We start from the raw sequence: 20,142 nt of genomic DNA on the forward strand, positions 1-20,142 counted from the left end.
GTAAGCAATGAAACAGGCCTTTGGGCCAGTGTTTGAGGGCCACAATTATCCATCAGCTATTTCCTAAGTGCTGCTCTTGACGTAGCACTTCACATTCTTATTAAACATCAGAGCTAGAAAGATACATATTTAAAACTAATATTTAGCAAGCATTATCAGTGTGTTACTAAGCTTATTCTACACGTCTTCTGCACTTTGCTGTGGATGTGATCAAGCTGGATGTCATTCTCCAGCTTACTCTGAAGGGACAGTTTCACAGGGAGGTTGTGTGGGTTTGGGTTGAAGAACTATATCAAAGTGAAGTGCATCTGGTCTGCATCTAGTTCTGTTTGCTGGTAAAGGCAGCGATGAGTTATCATTTGGACTACAGGAAAAAACAGAGAACTGTTAGAAAATGACAAAAACTGAGCAGCCAAAGGGAGGAAGATGAAGTAGATCCAAGATCAGAGAACAACAATGGAACTTAAAGGGTTATTTGGAAAACCACTTCATATTTCAGGTTCAGTTCACTTTTTTTACTAGAATATTCCTCATTTACCTTCCCATGTTCTTTCCTCATGTGAGAGATGTACACATCCCTCTGAGTGAAGAGCCTGTCACACTCCCAACATGTCCAGCCAGGATTAGCCACCTTTTTAGGTTCTGCTTTCTTCATGGGAGAAGATTTCTTCTCCAGCTTCTCTGTGCCATTGAGAGATTTTGTGTCCTCTTTGTTGTGGCTGGCAGAGTTCTGGGTTGTGGGTTTAGTGCTGAGAGGCAGGTTTATCCCCAGATTTGGTGGCCCCTCCACACTTTTCAAAGTTCCATGCATAGACTGAAATGAAAGAGAAAAGAAGAGTACAAAACTAACATAGATGTAACAGATGTAACAGTGTATTGACAAGATGAAAGACCCTCTGAACCAAAGGTCATTTACTTCTTTGCCATACTACTGTCAGATGATATTCTTAACTTAAAGAAACATGACTAAATAAGAGGCTTGGCATAATGAGAAATTAGCCAGCACTAACAGACAGCATCTGTAGCTAAAGAGAAGTTTTCTCCGTGCCTAGATGTCTTCACACACACACAAAAGAGACTTTGTAGGTTAAGTTTAAATTGCTGCTTAATAAGGAGGAAAAAGGGCTGAACAAGTACTTTATGCTAAGTTTAATTTCTCACTTTACTTACCTAACATTAATTGAGCGTCCTCATTTCAAACTACATGACTAGAGATTTCCGAGAAGGAAAGGTTTTATTGTCACATTTTGACTGGGCGCATTGGTAAATAGGACAAGAAAGGTCAAAGATCAAACAACTCTATCATTCAGGATGTATTATTATTTTATGCTGATGCTGAGGTGAGCCCTGTCTTACTCCATGCTCAGGTTATTCAGTACCCTAACTCAGGGTCCTTAGAACCAAAGGTGGTCTCCAAGGCTAGGGCACAACTAAGCGGAGTCTGAGAAGCACCCTGCAGCTCTGACACAGTGATCCTTTCCCACTGGCTTCCTTCTAGGCTTTTTCATTTTCATGTAAAGTAACCCAGGAGTAAGAAGCCATCCCAAACCTAATTATTTTCCCCACAGGTAACCTCAGAAACAAAAAAAGAACATTCAATACATTCTTGGTTCTGAGAATATAAGAATACAAATCTGATACTCCAGCTCTATTCTTCAGTATCAAGTTCTTCTGTAAATCCTGTGGCTCCTGGGACTACCCACTGGCTCTCTAGCAAATATCAACCTGATCTGCAGAACATGTTCTTCTATTTAACAGTTGCTAAGCAGAAGAAAAGGCAGTAATTTAAAGACCTAAAATGTTATTAAAAAGTAAAGCACACAGGGCCAAGTGAGTGGTTCTGAGAACAAAGTGAAGTTGTGTAGTAGAGGAAGAGGCTGCCTTTAGTATCCCACTGCACCAGGCAAGAAGCAAGCAGCACAGGGCAGGGAGGAGGAAGTTCACTGTACTTCCAGCCAACTGAGGTTCCCCTTCAGGCTCAACTTGCCAGCATGTGAAGTGTTAGTGCTCAGCTTCTCAAGTGTCTTTTACACACAATAGTTGGAGTTCAATTTCTTACTTGAAAATAAACAGAAGTATCAAAGCACAACACGGAGTTACAGTGACCACAGCACATACCACCATCAGAGCTGGGAGTGATTCAACTCCAGCCCAGCCATTCACTCATTGGCACTTACAAGCTTTCTGTAGCAAGCTGTTACTGGAAAAGGAGATGTTGCCAACAAGAAACACATCTACAGGAATTACTTCAGGTTATCTTCCTCCTCCTGGGCTGCTTGCTATCCCTTTCTGTTCTGCCTTCAGCCTTGTCTTCTCTGCCCTGATGCTTTATGTCTAGCCATACCAGGCTGAGCTCTGGCACTCCTCCTCTCCTGAGCCCTTTTGTGTTCTTATCTAGCCCCTGTTACTGGTCATTTCATCCCCCCTTAACTCTGCTGCTGCTGTCCATATTGCTATACACACATCCAACAATTCTGAGTAACAGCAGGAATACTGTTAGTACATGTGTATGTTTCAATCCTCTCATTTACTTAGAAATGTCTGAATCATTTACAGTGACAATGCTAAAAACCCACTGTGTTTAAAGTACAAATACTGGCATGGAACACTAAAGCCAAGAGTTAAATAGTGCCCAAATCCTAAGGAACGGAGAATAACTTTATAGTGAGAGATGCTGAACAACCCTAATTTCTGTAGAAATAGCTTCATGTCCTCAGTAGCTGTTTTCCGGTCTTAAAGACGTAGCTGGGTACAGATATAATAATACTTATTTACTAATGCCTGAGTCAAGGACAGCTAATTACATAATTAAGACATGCACTGCGATACAGGGAATTTGCCTATTTAGTTAAAACCAGAAGCAATACAAGAAAATAGGACTTTGCACTGCCAAATATGAGGACCATTTTTGATCCCTGGCATAGACGTAAGCTGATTTTTACAGTAAATATGAACTAGTTCAGAAGCAAAGGCGCTCCTCAAGTTAAGGACTAGCTTTAAGACCAGCTGTTTTCCAAGACTTGTGATCTTGTTTTCAGCACAACTTCAGAGATGTCTGAGGATACAAGTACCACAGCTGAGACTAAAATGCAAAATGCTGGTTTTAGCAGGCAAGAAACAGGTCTGGTTTTCCACTCTCCGGTATACAAATGTGACTAAGTCTTATGTGTCACTGCCAGAGAACTAAGTGCTGCCTGTCTGGATTATAATACTCTGCAATGGTGTAAATAACTTCAACTGTTACCAGCTGTTGATAAGGCATAAGCATTGCTGACAGGTTTAGTCTATATAAACCAAGGCAACACAGAGTATTCAAATGCGTGGCTAGCAGAGTACAGCCAGGGGACTGTGATATGAAAACCTCATGTGCAAAGAGTGACAGTGAATCTCCTTCAGTGCTAAGGGCATTTAGGAGACAATCCCAAAGCATGCATGTGTTCACGTTTGTATGTAGAGACACACACAAATAACCTCTGCATCTCTGCAAGAAACTGACTGGTTTCTACCAGTGAATTCTGAACATCACAGGTTGGATTATATCACATACTAACAACTGGAATCCTACTGAGAATACTGTAAATAAGGCTCAGTACTACTAGGATAAATCTACTTCACTCTGTTATTACTTTGATAAAATGACCTGTTGAATGCAATGCACTGAGATATTCCTGGTACACCCAAATCAACATTCATACAGAAAACCTGAGTTAGTGATTACACCCCAGATACACTGAAGAGCATGTGAAATATAACATTTGAATACTGGAGAACAATATCCCCAGATGACTCTCGGAATTAATGCCACCTCTCTCAGCAGTCTGCCTGTTACTCTGTGCCTTTTTACAGCATTTTCTCACAGCATATATTGCATGACAAATGGTATCTTTGAAGGAAACAAGAGAAGATGCCTACACACCTTGATGTGATCCATCATAAGCTGTTTCTGTGCATATAGAAGAGAACAGTCTGGACACTTGAAAACAGACACCTTCTGGTTTTCAATGTGCTGATCAAAGTGGCGATAGAGCAAAGGTTGTAGAGTAAACACAGTGTCACACATAGAGCATTTATATATTATTCTAAAAACAGAAGTACAATAAACAGTGTCAGTCACGATGATCTCTTTGCAAGAAGCATGATGTTAACTTGTTTCTCAGCAGAGGTAAGCTCTGACATGTTTAAGCAATCATTTCACACTGCCTGAAGAAGGTTAAGATTAAACTAAGTCAAAACATCTTCCAAATTCAAAATATGGATCAATAAGGGAAAAAAAATCATTACAAAGTGCAAGCAAAAAGCCAGAAAACAACAGCATGTGCAGTTACATACATAATATCTGCTTAGGATACTCTGGAAGCTGAATGTATTTAGTTGCTGAACTCACATTATAATTGAAGGACAATATACCCCTTTCAGGTTGCAAAGGCAATGGGTTTTGAAGGGAGTAACTAATACAATCACAATCACAGCATCGAAGTGGTTTGGGTTGGAAGGGGCCTTAAAGCTCCTCCAGTTCCAACCACCTGCCACAGGCAGGGACACCTTCTACTAATCCAGGTTGCTCAGAGCCCCATAACTGGTAACAGACTTCAAGTTAAATGTGGTTTTGGCAATGTATGTGGCTGTGAACTTCCTGAATGCCAAGCCTGGACTCTGTTCATGCTCTGGAGCTGTAACTTCACAGGCTGGTATTTCCCTGTTTTGTAATTACAAGCGTTTAAGTATCTGTCTTTGGAAGCAATGCAGAGACACCACCAAACCCACAACTTCCTCTCTCAGAGCGTATGTGACTTCTGACATCAGACACCTAAATGTCCCACTCTGATAGCAATGTTGTAATTAAAACTGTAACAGAAGCTACTCACACGTTAGTACTGTGTGAAGCGATGCAGCCATTAATATCACTTCAAAAGTGCTTTCAAACTAGGTATACTTAACAAAGAAGCAGGTAGATACTGGACACTAAGTGCACAGTCCCTGAAAATGAGTATGGCAGTCAAAATTCTGTATCACAAAATCCTGTAAACATCATCAGTGAGTTGAAATGCATTGTATTTTAGCAGATCCTTGTCAAGTGTCTGTCCAACAGGCAAAAACCAGGGAAACCAGTATGAGAATCCTCTGCTCTCAATGCTGCAACAACTACTGCATGACAATAGCTTGATGAAGGCTCAGCCCCAGAGGGCTGTCCAGGGCTTGAATGTCTCCACAGGCTGATACTCTGTATCCCCTGTTCCAGTATCTGACCACCTTCACAGTGAAAAAGTTTCTTGTGTTCAGGTGGAATTTCATGTGTTTCAATTTGTGCCTGCTGCCCTCTTGTCCTGTCTCTGGGCACCACAGAGAGGAGCATGGCTCCCTCTTTATGGTATGGTATCTGCACACATCAAAAAGGTCCTCCTGGGCCTGCCAGAGCTCAAAAGTTATGCTCAGCCAGGATGTATTTACAACCTCCATTCAACAAGGCACTGGAGCAGGGTGGGCAGTTAAGTGCAGTCACACTGCAGTGCCTATCCCACAGCACGCACCCAACAAGCTTGAGACATGCACTTCTCACTTCAAAAACCAGGTAACAAACTCCCTTATTATCCCAGAATAACTACAGATCCTAGCTCACAGGAACATACTTTGACATCATACAAAAGATGCTTAGCATTCAAAAGCTTCTGCACCACAGTATGCTATTTGTCCTTCCTGTAGCTTCTTCTCTAGAAAATGAGGGATAATATAATTTGTACCAACAGTATAGTACATATCCATAACCTGGCTTGATAAACAAGAGTTTTTCCAATATCCTCAAAGAGAAATATCTTGGTGCCATTCCTATGCAGTCACACTGCTGACTGAAGAAGAAAGCCACACGCCAGCCTTGATTTCCCCTAAGCCCCATGTAGCCTCCTAGGTACACTGCAGGAAAGAGCTTCGCAAAGCTGATGGACCAGACAGCTATCATTTCCCTGAATTAAATTAATCTAATTTCATCCCTCTGAGAATCACTGCACATAAACTTCATTTCTCATCCACCACGGAGCTGACTCTATCTGTTCTGAAACAACCATTTGTAATGTGATTGTAAATTGCACAGTTCCAGTAAATGCCGGGGGCACGAAGCCATTTACCAGGGAGGCCCCTTCCTGAGAGCAACAAAGTAGGAACCAGTGATGAGTCCCCCAAGGCCAGTCTGGCCTTTGCCTGCTCACGGAACAGGAGGAATGATCATTCCCCAGATCCATGGCCATGCAGAGCCAACAACCTCTGCCCGCAGGTGAAGTGTGAGCTCAAGTTCAAGGTCAGACCCCTGATACACTCGATGACAGCTCAAAAGCTCCCTATTGCCAAACACAGAAGGCTGCTGCACCCTTCTTCTATGAAGATCAAGGGACCTCATCACAGAGCATCTTGGGTGTTGGTGGCAACACTGTACTACCTAGACATGACTGTGAAAAGGAAGAAAACAACTCCAACACTGGGAAGACTGTGAAAATCCTACCAGTCACCCTGCAGTTAAGGCAGCATCTTGATTAAAAATGGCTCATTTGAAGAAAACACCACTTAAGAGGAACACTCAACTATGGATTCTACAATGTATTACACTACAGTAGTAGCTGCTGAGAAACAACTCAGCAGATCCAAGCCCAAGCCAAGAAATCTGCCCTGTGAGGAAGGAAAGATGGAAAGAGTTGGGCCTCTTTTCTGCCCTTTCCATATGGGAAGTATCTTATCCAAATGGTGATCTCAAGTTTTGCTTTTCTTTAATGAAAGTCGTGGGAATCTGGAGTTTTAGATTAAATTGGGATCTCAAAGCCTGTCACTGAAGGGACCATCCTGAATTAAAACAAGGTATCATCTGGCACTGGAAATGTCTCTGATAGCAGGCACAGGAAGCTTGTTGCAATTTTGCTTTCATGTAGGTTTAAACACCCTAGGGAATAAATCTCCTGTTAGTATGCACCAAATCCTTCTGAAATCTGGTTATTATGTTACATGGTGCCTGTTTCTCTCAGCGGCCTTCGGGAGTCTGCAAGTTGCTAAGTGCACCAGTGTGCTCTGTGCCCTCTGGAGACACAACATGGAGTTAAGTACCTGAATATTTACTCTCAGTACTGCACTTGTACCAACAGAGAAAGGAGACAGAAGAACGAGGTCTGCAAGAAGGCATCAGGCTGAGATGTGAAGCCCAGTTTTCACATGCATCAGCAGCTGCCTTGAACGTTCAGCAGCTTTAAAACAAAGACCCTGAAGCTGAGTTCCAAACTGTGCCCTGTGCTAACATTTCAGTAACCCCCCTGTTCAAGCACAACTTCCCCAGCTACAAAGTGGAATCAGTCCTGCTTTAATCCAGGAAAATGAGATTACCTATTGGAAAAAAGCTTCTATAAACAGCTCTATGAATGCATCTGTTGTGATTTGAGAGGCGAGGCTGGAGAAGGTTTAAAGCTGGCACCTTTCCCTTTGTAACACACTGAAGCTGCTCTCCTTGAGACATGGCTGCCTTAGGGAAGCAAAAAGCAAGCTCACCACTCCCAAACCCAACAGCTTTCCTGAAACAAAATGGAGTGGACAGGAAGAGGAGAACAGACCCTGCAGGAAAACCACCACCAGAGCAGCCAGCAGCTGCCTGGCCACAGGAACAGCCCACGAGCATCACCCGAGGTCAGCCCAGTGACCACAGCTGCCACTTCCAAATCAGCACAGGCCCACACATGACTGATGGCACTGACAGGACCAGTTTTCCCACTCCCCTCGGGTGTCTTATCTGTAAGCATGCAACAGAAAACAAGTAACATCACCTTCCCCCCGCCTTTCCAACCAGCTGTTCTGAAAACCACTGCTTCAAGAACTGCCATTGCTATGTCCATGGGAATTTAACCCTCACCAAGTAAACTGCAAACCCCTGAAATCGTTACACAGACCCCACACAACAAACTGCTGGTTATAAGCATGTGACTTCAGGGTTACAGGCACACAACAGAATGCAATTTCACAGGTATTAAAACGCAGGCAAGTGCAGTAGAAGATTAATTTTGCTTACTTTGGTTCGCCTATCTTGATACCGGGGTGTTGTGTGTAGGCATGGGAGTGTGTGCTGGGAGCAGATTTAAATGCCATGGGACAGATAGGACACTTGTAAAAGACTTCACAGTGACAACCTTGAATATGAGACTTGAGTGCCGCCACATCAGAGTATACAACATTGCAATGCAGGCAGCTGCAAAGAGAGCGGAGAAGAGTCAGTTCAGCCTAGCCCAAAGCAGTACTGAACGAAATGGAATCAACACTGATTTGCAAGCAAGTGCCAGAGATAAACATATATATACAACTGCATCAATCTACGTTATTCTGTCAATTTAAACAAGCCAGTCAGAATCAACATGAACAGAGATTTCATAGCACAAACTAAGGAAATAGAAAGTTCCCCAATTCAATTTGAAAATCCAAGAGATACGAAGTCAGAACGTGGGTTCTGGCATTACAGCAAAACAGATAGACAGAGGAACAGTCTATTGATTGTGGAAAGATGCTTAAATCCTCTGCACATTTGGAAAGGGATTTTACAGAAGGCATTGTGACATGCAGAGGATTGTGAGAGGTACACCCCAGAGATTCAGGAGCTACCACCAACAGGGAACACCGGTTAGAAAACATTTCCACCATCTCCCTCCTTTAGATTTAATGAAGACATTGGTAATGATTCTCTGTACATGTAATCAAATCAGAGCTTGGATTGAAAAGCAAAACAAGGAGTAATTTCAACTCAGGACAACTAAACCCAATGTCTATAGTCAGATCAGTTCTCTCAGGCTGGAGCTCTGGACACAGTTTTCAAACACATACTTCTGCTGTGGTGAGAATTTGTGACCTTCCCGCAGCTATTCTAAAACAAAATGGTTAGAAAATGGAGTTAATGTTAGTACATAAACCCAGCAGCCCCTGGTAGTGCCACTCATCAGTGCTAAACGCTACCAAGCCCTGGAACATGCTGCAACAGCCATTACCAAACAGCCTCCAAATGAACACATTTCCTAGTGACCAGATTGTGCAGGAAGAGTTTTACAGTTTAAACATAGGTCTCTACCCTCCCAACATTTTAATTTGGGCATCTATCGTGGTGGTGGTCATATATTGTATACTGTTGTCATATAAACCTCCCATTGTTTGTTGGTACTGTTTTAATGCCCTGATGATGGCAAGAAAGCAGGAAATAGATGTACATTGCATTCAAGAATCCCATTTTCCTTTATATGTCACCTTTGAATGTTATGAACGTTATCCTTTCTTGTCTGAGCACTTCATTTACACGCTTAATGCTATTAACCAAGTTCCTAGCTATCTAGTCTCTGCTCACCAATGCATTTCTCAAGTAAATGGTCCTTTTCTTTCTTAAGATCTTCCCTACTTATAAAGAGATGAACATTATAGTGGTACAAGGTCCTCAACAGATCTATCCCTATGCTGTCACCTCAAGTGAGCTGGGTTGCCTTTCCCACCTCCCCATCCCATCCTGTTTGGGCTTTATTCTCTCATGATGTGGCACGAGATCCTCAGCATCCACCACTGTGTATTCCAACAGTTATGAAGGACCAAGCCTTACTTTCCAGGCCTGCTGTAACAGCTTCCTTGTTTCCACCTTGGAAGGATGCAATTAAACTTAAGGTTGAAAGTTTTGGCTGATTTAGTTCAGACAACTGAAAGGCTGAAATCAGACTGGACTCCTTCAGAGGTCCTTTGGAAAGGCAAGACAGGTTATGCTGTTCCACAGGTGAATGCTCCATGGGGATAAGGAGCGGCTGAGGAGCCCAAGAATGAAGACATTAACCTTCCCAGCTACTGCTTTGCTTTGCCTAGGTATTCTGGGGTTAGTCTCACCACACAGAGAAATTCTGACTTGGTGTGACATGAGATGTGTATGGCACATCTTGACAAGTTTAGTAACAACACTTTCAATTCACAGTGAAGGATTTCTGAGTCTTCTGGTGTTGCTGGCACAGGCCAGGAGTCCCGAAGGTGATTCTAGGTATGAACTAAAGAGACACCGACTAGCAGGGAATGTGCAGAGGAGGCAGATGTAAGCAATGAGGACAAGACAGACTACGGCTTGGGAGAAAAGGAGAACCCAAAGAAATACAAAGAGCTGGGAGCTGGGTCAGGCCACAGATTCAACCTGAAATGAGCCTGTCAATGCTGCTCCAATGCAGACAATGTGCTCCCCCCCTCCGTGGAAGACTTCACAGCTACCCCAGCAAAAGAACTTGTGGCACCTTACAGGGAAGAAACTGGCTGTAAATCACCCTTCTCCATTAGACAGGATGAGGTGGGAAGGTTTCAGGAGTGCTGCCATGCAGTGCGAGGAGAACTTGTACGATAAAACAGGTTTTCAAGCCTTTCCAAACTTAACATTCCCATGAAATGCCTTTGAGCCCCTTTCTCAGTGAAAAATATAAGAGTACAGGGAAAGTGGAGAGTAACAAAGAAGAACCAAAAGGCCAGGCTGCTTGAATGAGAAAGGTTATTTTCAAGCAATATGAAGCTGAGGAATCTTGACTTCCCACAGGAAAGAAAGCAACCAGAGAGATGCAGTACACCCATCAGCATCTCAACAGTAGCTTCTGGCTCTCAGGACTGAAAACTACTGTTCTACCAGGCAGAACAATCTAAAATTCCATGTCTTCCAGAAAATTCAAAAGGCCTTTTTAGGGACCTGAAATTAGCAGAATACATCTGAATTCTCTGCTGTGAAGCCCTGAATCTGACATGTGATGATGGACGAGATTAGCTAATATTCTGATTTAATAACATACAAAAGCGGATGCCCCAAACCAAGCAGGATCCTAATGTGGCATTTATTCCAAGCGCTGTGGGACTAATAGCATTGTTGCCGTGACAACCTCAAACCCGTGAAGCTGTATTCTACAAACAGTGCTTATGAAAATGGAAAATCACTTTTAGAAGCAGAAATTACACATAAATTGACAACAAAAGGAATCATTATACTGACCGAAAACCAACTCTTCGGGTATAATGCAGGCAGTTCTTAGTGACATGAGTCTGGAAGTGGACAGATCTGCAGATTGCTCCACATTCAGGACACGTGTATGGAGATTTATGCTGATGAATTCTCTGGTGTGATGCAAAACTGCACTGGTTAGGAAGCAGCATCTGGCAGATATTGCATGTCTTCTAAACGATAAACCAAAATAGATGAAACAAAAGGTTTGGTTCAGCTACACAGAACGTCTTGTGTCACACACTGTAATACAGCAAATAAAAGGTTAAATGTTATGCCTGGGATGTGAACCAAAGGCAAGTGCTAAATACAGGCCCTCCTGACACACTTGGAGGGACAGAGCTGGCAGACACTGGCAACCTGACACATTGGCATCCTGGGCCATTCTGGCACAACAAAGCTCCTCCAGGTACCACTGACCATGGGAGGTGCATGTTGGTTTAAATACTCAATAGTGCAAAGGGCCTAAGTACAACTCCAGCATCAAACCTTATGGCTTTAATTCAGTGCACCACAAAGTAAAAACCAAACCACCATACGCACTGGCTTCACCTTCTCAGATCCCTGCTGCTGAGGAATTCTTACGGTAACAGCTGTAATGCCAATAAAATGGACTATTACCAGGCAGAAAGTGCACAGCTGATTGCAAAATGTATTTCACAGGCTGGAATACAACATCTGCATTGGGCATGATGAAAACCTTCTGCTACATGTTGACCATCTGCCCAGTCACAAACACTGACATTCTCTGGGTGCTTTGGGGATGAAACACAAAGTTCTTTCCATCACTGGAGGGCACAAAGGCCCAAACCTGTAAAAGTATTCCAGAAAATGTTTCATTTACAGGAATACATCCCTAAAATCTGGAGCTGTGCTTTGCTTCTGGAAGCTGCTTCACTGACCAACAGAAACACTCCTGCTCTCCAAGTCAAGTACAAAAAGGTCTTTGCAGAATAAGACTTTAACTCAACTTTAGAAGATTTTACTTTGTAAGGCTCTAATAATATTATTTATGACCTGGGATCATGACTCACACTAGTGACTTAAGAACATTTAAACAAACCCAAGACTCCTTCAGGATACAGGTGTTATTTAACATGAGATTGTGTCATGCAGGAATAGAGAACAGAACAAGATCTCCAGAGCTGCATCAGAGATGATTTACTAACCTAGGCAAGAAGAAACCCTGAAAGCAACAACCAAGAAAAAACCCCTTTCCTATGGCAGAACAGTTTCTTACTGAACAACAGTCCCCCCCTTCTTCCAATTCAGGTGATTCTCATTTAAATCCCTCTTAAAAATCACAAAGATCCAGATCATGCAATAGCAGAATCTATCACTGCAGAAGAAACAGTAGTGTTACTAATAGCTTTCACAGGAGTCTGACTTACCACTGTTAGCAACTCTGCCAGTAAAAACTAACCCATTCCCATTTAATCAAGAGGAGACACCAACTCCAAAGATGGAAGGAAAAAGCCTTTATAGTCTTTATTGCACAAAAGGATTCCCCCCCCCAGCAGAACACTCTTTAATACTGAAGTCTAGATCTCAATTGCTTTAGCAGTTTTACAGTATTACTGCTTGGTTTTGTTCATCTCTCCACTCCATTCTTATTCTTTTCCAAAATCATGTAATCTGAATGCTTTTTGTTTGAGGCTGCATGCAAATACTCAAGATTCTTTTTTTAGGAGTAATTTGAAGTAGAAATGTTAACACAGAGTATGTTGTGGTCAGGCACACAGGGGCAAGAAGTGTGTTTCCGTGTGGTTCACTTGGAACATATACTTTGCGAACACAGTCTCCATCCCAATGTCCTGAGGAAGTTAAGACAAGCTACCATTACTCACCATCAGGTTCAATACTAGCACTGCTGCCAGCCAGCAGATAGCACAGATACACTTACTACCCCTGGGGAAGGCTTTGCCTAACTAACTCTCTGCAGGGCTTTTGAATTGTCACCCTCACTAGAGCCTCTGTGGCACAGGAAGGCTGAAACTGTTCAGACACACATTTATATACACTTCGAAATGCCAAATATCTGTCCCCAACTGACCACTCAGCTGTGGGCACTGACTGCTGCCCTCCCAGAGGGTTTGGGATGTAAACTGTCTCCAGCTCAGGCTTCAGGGCAAAATCTAACTATAACTCTGCTTAAAACATGCTGGTCACATTTACTTGGCTTCAGTGCCACTCCTAAAACCTACCTTCTGACATTTATGTATTAGTAAGCAGCAATATAATGCTGGAGAACCTACAGTATTGCTTGATTAGGTAAGAAAACAGCAAACCAGAACTTCCCATCAGCATAGCAGACTGATTTTGGAACAAGCAGCCTGCATGATTCACCTGGAACAGCAGACTGGGACTGACAACAAAAGCTATTTGTTAAGGCCACTGGTTTGGTACTTTGATACAGTAAAATGTTTCATTCCAGCTGGCTACAGTAGAACAAGAAGCATCTACTGGGAAAGGCAGCAGGTTTGCTTACCATTGTGTTTTGGGCTTAAGATGGCCTTAACTTCCAGCTCTCACTGCAACCCGCACCAAACCAAACCAGTTTGTGAAATCATCACCTGCCTGCATTTGAAGTCAGGGCCTCAGAGACATAAAAGGATTAGAAGAAAACATGGTGGAGGTGGAAAAGAAAGATGCACGAGAACCATGAGCATGAAGGAAAATGAGCTGTGCAGGTTCCACGGGGGCTACACACCTAAGAGCTGTAAATGAAACCAACATTAACATTAATGAGCCCAGATTTGCTCCTTTTTTAACGCCAGTAAGTAGATGAAGGTTTCATTCAGCCAGGAGACCTGTCACTAGGTGCTCCCATTCCCTTTAACGGGAATATTCATGGAAGTAAAATATGACAGAAAGGGAACAACTTTATAGGGAACATCTTTTAATTGCTAGGGCTCTATTTTAAAAGAAACACTCTATCCTCACAGCAGGAGTTTAAGAACAAGAAGTAACAGCTACTTACTGCTTAGGCTCATTGAAAGCATAAACCAGGCTGCAATTTCCATTTCAGAGCAATGAGGGGGCACTAAATGAATAGGAAGCTGCAAGTAACAACTTTCCCCCAAGTATTTGTTTGCAAAACCCAAATGTTTGTCTTTATTCTTCCTTCCTAAGTCAAAATATCAATCTCATCTACCTTCCCCATCTTCCTCCCCATTAACAGAAAGCCAGTGCCAAGGAAGTGTTTTCCAAGGAAGGAAAACAGAAATGGGAGCAGTTCAACAGTTCCTACGCTGGGCGTTCCACTAGAGCTACAACGCTAAGGTAGGTAATGAAACACAACATAAAAACCCCACAGAATTAAAACCTGCTGGTTGATGCATGAAAAGGGCTAAGAAAAATAGTTCTGAAGAGGATTTTTCAATAACAAACATGTAAAACTACATTTATGAAGTGTTCTTTGAAAATGGAACAAGAGGAAAATAGCTTCTTTTACCCCAGTGCTCTGCAGCAACAAGGCTTTTTTGTTCTGAGACTTAAACCTGGCAATCGCAGCCTAGGAAGCCAGTGTTCAGGCCTTGTTCCTACATCAGTTCCTCCCTGACCAGCAGTCCCTGTGTACCCAGACTCACCTTTCCCCCTAACTGCACTTGTATTTGGACAATCTCAGTTGGTTTGCTGTAGTAAGTCACCAAGACAAACAGCACCTAACAGGGCAATTGCAACAGGGCAAAAATATCAGGCAGGGAAGGGCAAAAGGGGTTTCTACAGACCTGTTTAGTTTACCTGCACCTACAAAAAAAGCCCCACAGAAAGTGAGTCCATCACTTTGCTCTTCCCTAGTGTTTCCTTTATATCCTTACCTCACGCTCCCAATCTATGCTCAGTGTATTTCTCTGTCTCTCACCCACTTGCTTTACCTTAATGCCTTCTTAATTGCTTGATTTTACAGGACCACGAACAACAGAGTTTTCATGAAGACTACTGGAGTGTATCACACCTAACTGACCTATCATGGAAGATAAATCTAAGACCAGTAAGTACCAGCAAAGCAGTTAGCTAAAAACCTGTTATTGAGTATTAAGTAACTCACGAGCTACTGCAGAATATACTCATGGTCAGCCATTAGATACTGTTCACAACTGCAGCCAGACCTACGGACAGAACACATTCTACTAACTTCTTTCTGACAAAAAGCTTAACTAAACTCACTGTAGGCAGGCACATCTGTAGTATCTTACAAGCAGAAATTCACTCCTGTGGCATTTCACTGTGAATCCAGGCAACTTCAGCACAGGTAGTAAAGGAGCTGTGGCAGAGCCACATAATCCACACAGTCAAGATTACTTCCACACTTAAATCTCTCTACTAGCTGTAGTGGTGGGTGCAGTGCAACCGCCTCGTGGCCAGAGAATAGCTCTGAAGTTTAATGAACAGATCCTGGCAGGAACCTCTATATGCTCCTATAACAAGGGGATTTTTCCCTAACTGCAGCACTGAAAATTGCTGTGCAATTCCCAGGAATACTCCTGGGGCATTCCTGTCTCTATCAGTCTGAGTATATCTGCAGGTCTTCAGCTTCCACACAGGAAGAAGCTGCAACAGTAAGCTCAAGTGAATGCTTTGAAACACCAGAATCCCATTTAATTGGCACACCCCAACAGAAACCCAAGTGTATCATTGAACAAACAAGCTCAACTCCTGCAGCATTACAAAATACATCGCACACTGATTGTATTAACATTTATTGAATGAGGTGTCTCTTTCAGATTAGGCCACAGACATTAGTAAAGAATTTTAAGGTGGTTTGGAAGTTTGGCTCGTTTGTAACTGTAAGAGGAAAGCCAACACAAAGAAACAAATGGTCACACAGCAAGAGATGCATGTTAGTGAACCCCATGTCACTGCTGGTGGAGAAGGACCTGAGGAGAAAGCATGCATCTCCTTGTCAAAGGGGTCTGTGTGCCATTTATTCACTGTCCGTGGAGGCAAGAGGAGTGCCTGGCTCAGCCGTGGGGTGGGTGAAACCAGTACAAACTGAATGACAAATCAGGACTGAATCACTTTAATCTATCACTCAGATTGAAGAGATGGGCTGTTAGTGAGGGTGCCAATTAAGTGGATTCCACAGGATACTCACATTCCAAAGCACAGGAAAAAATCACCAAAAATCCTTAGTAAGGACCAGTATGATAACGTTCAGCTGCAAGAAAGCTAATGCTGAGTGTCAGCAAAACTATACAGGGTAAGTATCAGACTTCAGAGCCTAAAAAAAATCTAAGAAAGCTCTTACTTAAACAGTGTTGACATTCACTATGTAAGTGCTTGCAAGGGTGTTGGGTGGTTTTCATTATCATTTTAATCACGGAGGTTCAGATAAATAACAGCTAAATCAAAGTAAACCCATATCCGAAGTCTCCTAGGCTTAGAGGTGAAACATTGGAATGTAAACGTATGATACTCTACTTGTCCACTTGTGTCTGCAGCCTGCTGGAAATGAGTTGCAAGAGATGTCTCATCTTGGAAAACTTCATTGCACTCCAAACACTTTAGACTATGTCTACAGAGTTTCGAGGGGTCTTCATCCAGAGGCATCGCTGGGATGACAGGCGTGCTTGCTGGGGCCGAGATCACCGTCCCCGTTAAGCCAGGCTGGACCTTGGTGACCGTGTGCGTGCTGACCCCCCCGGGGCTTTGAAGCATGGATGCAGCTGTATTGCTTGAAGCAGATGCTATCATCTGATCTGCTGGGACTGGTTTTAAGATGAGGTGGGAACACTGCATTACAACTCCTTTCTCCTTGTGGCCACGGGCGTGGGAAAGGAGACTGCACTTGTTGTAGAAAACTAAGTTCTTTGTGCAATGGTTACAGGTCACCTCGATCCGCACGCTCCGCCGGTCATAGTGCTGGGTCAGGCTCTTCTCGAGGGCAAAGGAGTCCCCACACTCAAGACACTTGTAACCTCGCGTTGGTAATGTTATTCCAGCACTGGCAGGGGGGCTCAGGTTTGGGATGTAAACTGGGACAGGGTTGACACTACTCAGCACCTTGTTGAACGCTTCCACGACAGAACTTTGTAGAGATGACACCACCTGGACTCGAGACACTTTCTTGGAAGGCTGTGAGGCTGCTGCAGAAATTATTGCCTGCTTTATCTGCTGCTGAGGTTTCGTTAGCACTTGGCGGAGTTCAGAGGTGGTTTGAGCACCTTGAGGCAGAAGGTTAAGGTTGGCAAGATGGACTGTCTTTGGCACAAGTTTAGCACTGGCAAGGCTCGATGCTGGCACCACAACAGTCTGCTGTTGTATGGCATTGGCAGCTTTTATAATGGCGCTGCTGGCACTCTGCACTGAGGCAGCAGATATTACAGTGGCTTTCACTGTGGTGTTGTTAGCAAGCTTCAAATTAATCACTTGAGAACCTGCTGTTTTAACTGCTGAAACAGGGAGAAAGGCAGTAGCCACAGGTTTGATAGTGACCTGTTTTGGTGCGAGCTCTGCAGATGCAACTGCATTGGTAACGACTGTGGACTGGAGAGGAGCTCTAGGAGGAGAGGAAAGCACAGCAGCAGAGGTTGGCGAGGACAGCAGAGATGTCATGGAAGTTACCATCGAAGCAGTCTGCTCTGACTTTTTACCAGAGTCTAAATCAACCTCTGGCAACACTCTGGTAACAGTTCTCTTGATCTCCCCAGAAGAAGTCTTGATGGTTTTTATGCGAACTTTAGGAATTGCTGGTGTTGACCCTGCAGGAGAAGAGGGAGACCCTTTGCTGCTGTTCTCACTGGACACACTTCTGGGACTGTCAGGTGGTTTGATGGATGGCTTTTTAGCACCATCAATGAGACTCTGAGATTCAGGCGATTTTTCCACAGCCCGGGGACTCTCACTCATGTCTTTAGGTAGAGGAGAAGATTCTCCTGAATTAGACTGTAAATCTTTACTGGGATCTGTAGCTGCCTTTTTAGCACTCAGTGCTGCAATCGCAGCAATGCACGAAGAGAGCTTTGCTGATGACTTTGCTTTGGACTGTGAAATGCTGGCAAGATTTGTTTCGCCTTTTTCAGCACCCAATTTTCCATCAAGCACCCTGTTTTCAAGCAGCTTCTCAGAACTGTCTTTTAGCAGTTTGTCCTCTGGTTTGCGAGCTTTAAAAGGCTCATAGACACTTAAGTTCATGGAGTTTGTCTCTGCCTCTCGTTTAGCAACTTTACTTTTATCTAGACTACTTGAAACTGAGATTCCAGATTTAATCAAGTTCTCCCCTCCAAGTGCCTTTAGTTTGTCGTATTCCTGCTGAGATATAGATCCTGCCAGGACATTTGCTCTGAAGCTTGCCCGCATCTCCTCTTTATCCGGGGGGTCATCCACCTCAATCTTTTCATCATCATCAAATTCTTCAGCACTTGATATGGGGCTAAACTGGTTAAAAGCTGAATCCTTGAGTGTAGTCTCAGAAGCTGACCCATCATCTTTCAGTGACTTCCCTTCATCTTTACTGTAGCTATCAAGAGCTGATGAGCTTAGAAAGCCATTGTGCAAGCCATTGCCTGTGGAATGGTGCCCATCCTTGTCCACTCCTTCGGAAGAATCAATAGTGCGCACGTTCTTCACAATGACACTCACACCAACGTCAGATGATGATGGGGCATGAGAATCTTCATCTGTGTGAGCATTCTGTTTGATGTGGCTTTCATGGTCATCATGTCCAGATTCAATAGCTGCTTTTGGATCAACCATGTCTGGTATGTCAAAGGCTGCAAGAAGGTCATCAAAATCTGGGGTCTTCATATCCCCCATGGTCATGTATTTGATTGTAAGCAAATCTGTAAAACAAGCAGAAAGTCATCACCTCAGTATGTAAAGCTCTAATAGCACAGTCTTACATCAAATCACCATATGCTCACCTATGCCATGCAAAAAGGTGTTATTTCACTTCTGAAGTAATATTGTCAGAAATTATACATCACAGAAGTGTTTCAGTGCCCGTGCACAGTCACATCGTTAGAGCACAGCTACAGTGAGCCCCTGACTTCAGACTCTAACCCGGTCATTTCATTCTAGCACAGATTTCTCTTCAATGACTTTCTTCCTGCCTCCTCTCCTGCCTCTCAACATCCACAATGACTATAGGAAGATATCCAGATTTCCAGGAAAATAACATGAGGCACAATTCCTCCTGAGTCTAGATTTTCCTTAACATCTGCATTATTAACCTCCCGAGCCTTCCTGAAGATGGCAACAAGTATGTTTCTACTAACAGTTTAGGACTGTTGCACTCTTTTCTGTAAGTTAAATTGCTTTAAAAGAACTATGGAGTGTCTCCCAGTGTTCACAGTGCTTTTTTGCAGCAGCTCCAATGAAGGACCTGCACACTACTCCTGACAGGCCTCACCTACTTTAAAGACCTCCCACAACAGATTCTACAACCTCCAATGTCATTTACTGCAGTCACTCACAATTTTCACTGTTACATGTTTCCTCCTGCATAATGTGAATCTTTCTCGGTGTAATCTGAACGAACTACATACAGTTCTAGCCATCTACCCTCTGCAACAGCATTTTACTCCAAGACCATTATCTCCCTTCAAACTTCTTTTTAGGTTAACCAACATCAGATCTTCAGTGTTTTTTTTTTTTCCCTCACAAATAACATTTTCCAGATCCTGTTCTTTTTGTTCAGTAATTATCAGGCCAGAGTTAGTATTCAGTGTGAAAAGTTACTTAATCAGTGAGTGTTACTGTTAGAAAGTCCAGTTTAGGAAGCATCCTATCCGTCTTCCTGCCTTGGTATCACCCTAAAGGACTGGAAAACATTCTTATTACACAGCTCAACGTTCTGTCTCCAGTATCAGGTAACATAAGCCATCAAAGAACCACAGTGTGACTACCTGCAACAGTGCTCTCCAAGCTCCTCATATTGGCTGAGATAAGCAAGAAGCTACTGCCCCATGGCAGAAGGTCTTGGAAGCCACTTGCCAATGGAGATGCACCCTACAGCTTCAGCAACGTACTGCATCCTTCTCCTCTCAGCCCATTACTGTGAGCTCTGGAGAGGAACAACTGGCTGTTGAGTTCAGCTTAACAATGCTAAGGAAAACTAATCCAATCTGTGAGACTTAAGTACTCATGTATGACCCGGGAGTCATTCTGGGCTCCAAGAAAGGCAACTGAGGAAT

The 20,142-nt window shown here is 43.3% G+C and overlaps 1 protein-coding gene and 1 long non-coding RNA gene across 11 annotated transcripts in view; one reads left to right on the forward strand and one right to left on the reverse strand.

Annotated features, from left to right (window-relative positions):
- Window positions 1-14,999, forward strand: part of LOC136004417 (uncharacterized) — a 28,043-nt gene extending 13,044 nt beyond the window's left edge. The window contains exons 3-4 of the long non-coding RNA XR_010608455.1: window positions 14,187-14,287; window positions 14,916-14,999. This is a non-coding gene — a long non-coding RNA (uncharacterized LOC136004417). The remainder of the gene's footprint in view (window positions 1-14,186; window positions 14,288-14,915) is intronic.
- LOC136004415 (zinc finger protein 532) overlaps window positions 1-20,142 on the reverse strand; it is a 34,904-nt gene that overhangs the window by 5,954 nt on the left and 8,808 nt on the right. For 8 of the 10 annotated variants that reach the window (XM_065660893.1, XM_065660889.1, XM_065660887.1 and 5 more), the window contains 5 exons: window positions 16,430-18,789; window positions 10,997-11,178; window positions 8,033-8,209; window positions 3,917-4,079; window positions 539-814 (listed from right to left, as the gene is read on the reverse strand). In XM_065660893.1, coding sequence (XP_065516965.1) covers window positions 539-814; window positions 3,917-4,079; window positions 8,033-8,209; window positions 10,997-11,178; window positions 16,430-18,769 — 3,138 coding nt within the window. In that variant the 5' untranslated portion in view covers window positions 18,770-18,789. The remainder of the gene's footprint in view (window positions 1-538; window positions 815-3,916; window positions 4,080-8,032; window positions 8,210-10,996; window positions 11,179-16,429; window positions 18,790-20,142) is intronic. The other 2 variants (XM_065660886.1, XM_065660895.1) reach the window with 2 other exon arrangements.

Source organism: Lathamus discolor, chromosome W (assembly GCF_037157495.1).
Source record: "Lathamus discolor isolate bLatDis1 chromosome W, bLatDis1.hap1, whole genome shotgun sequence".
Lineage (NCBI taxonomy): Eukaryota > Metazoa > Chordata > Aves > Psittaciformes > Psittacidae > Lathamus > Lathamus discolor.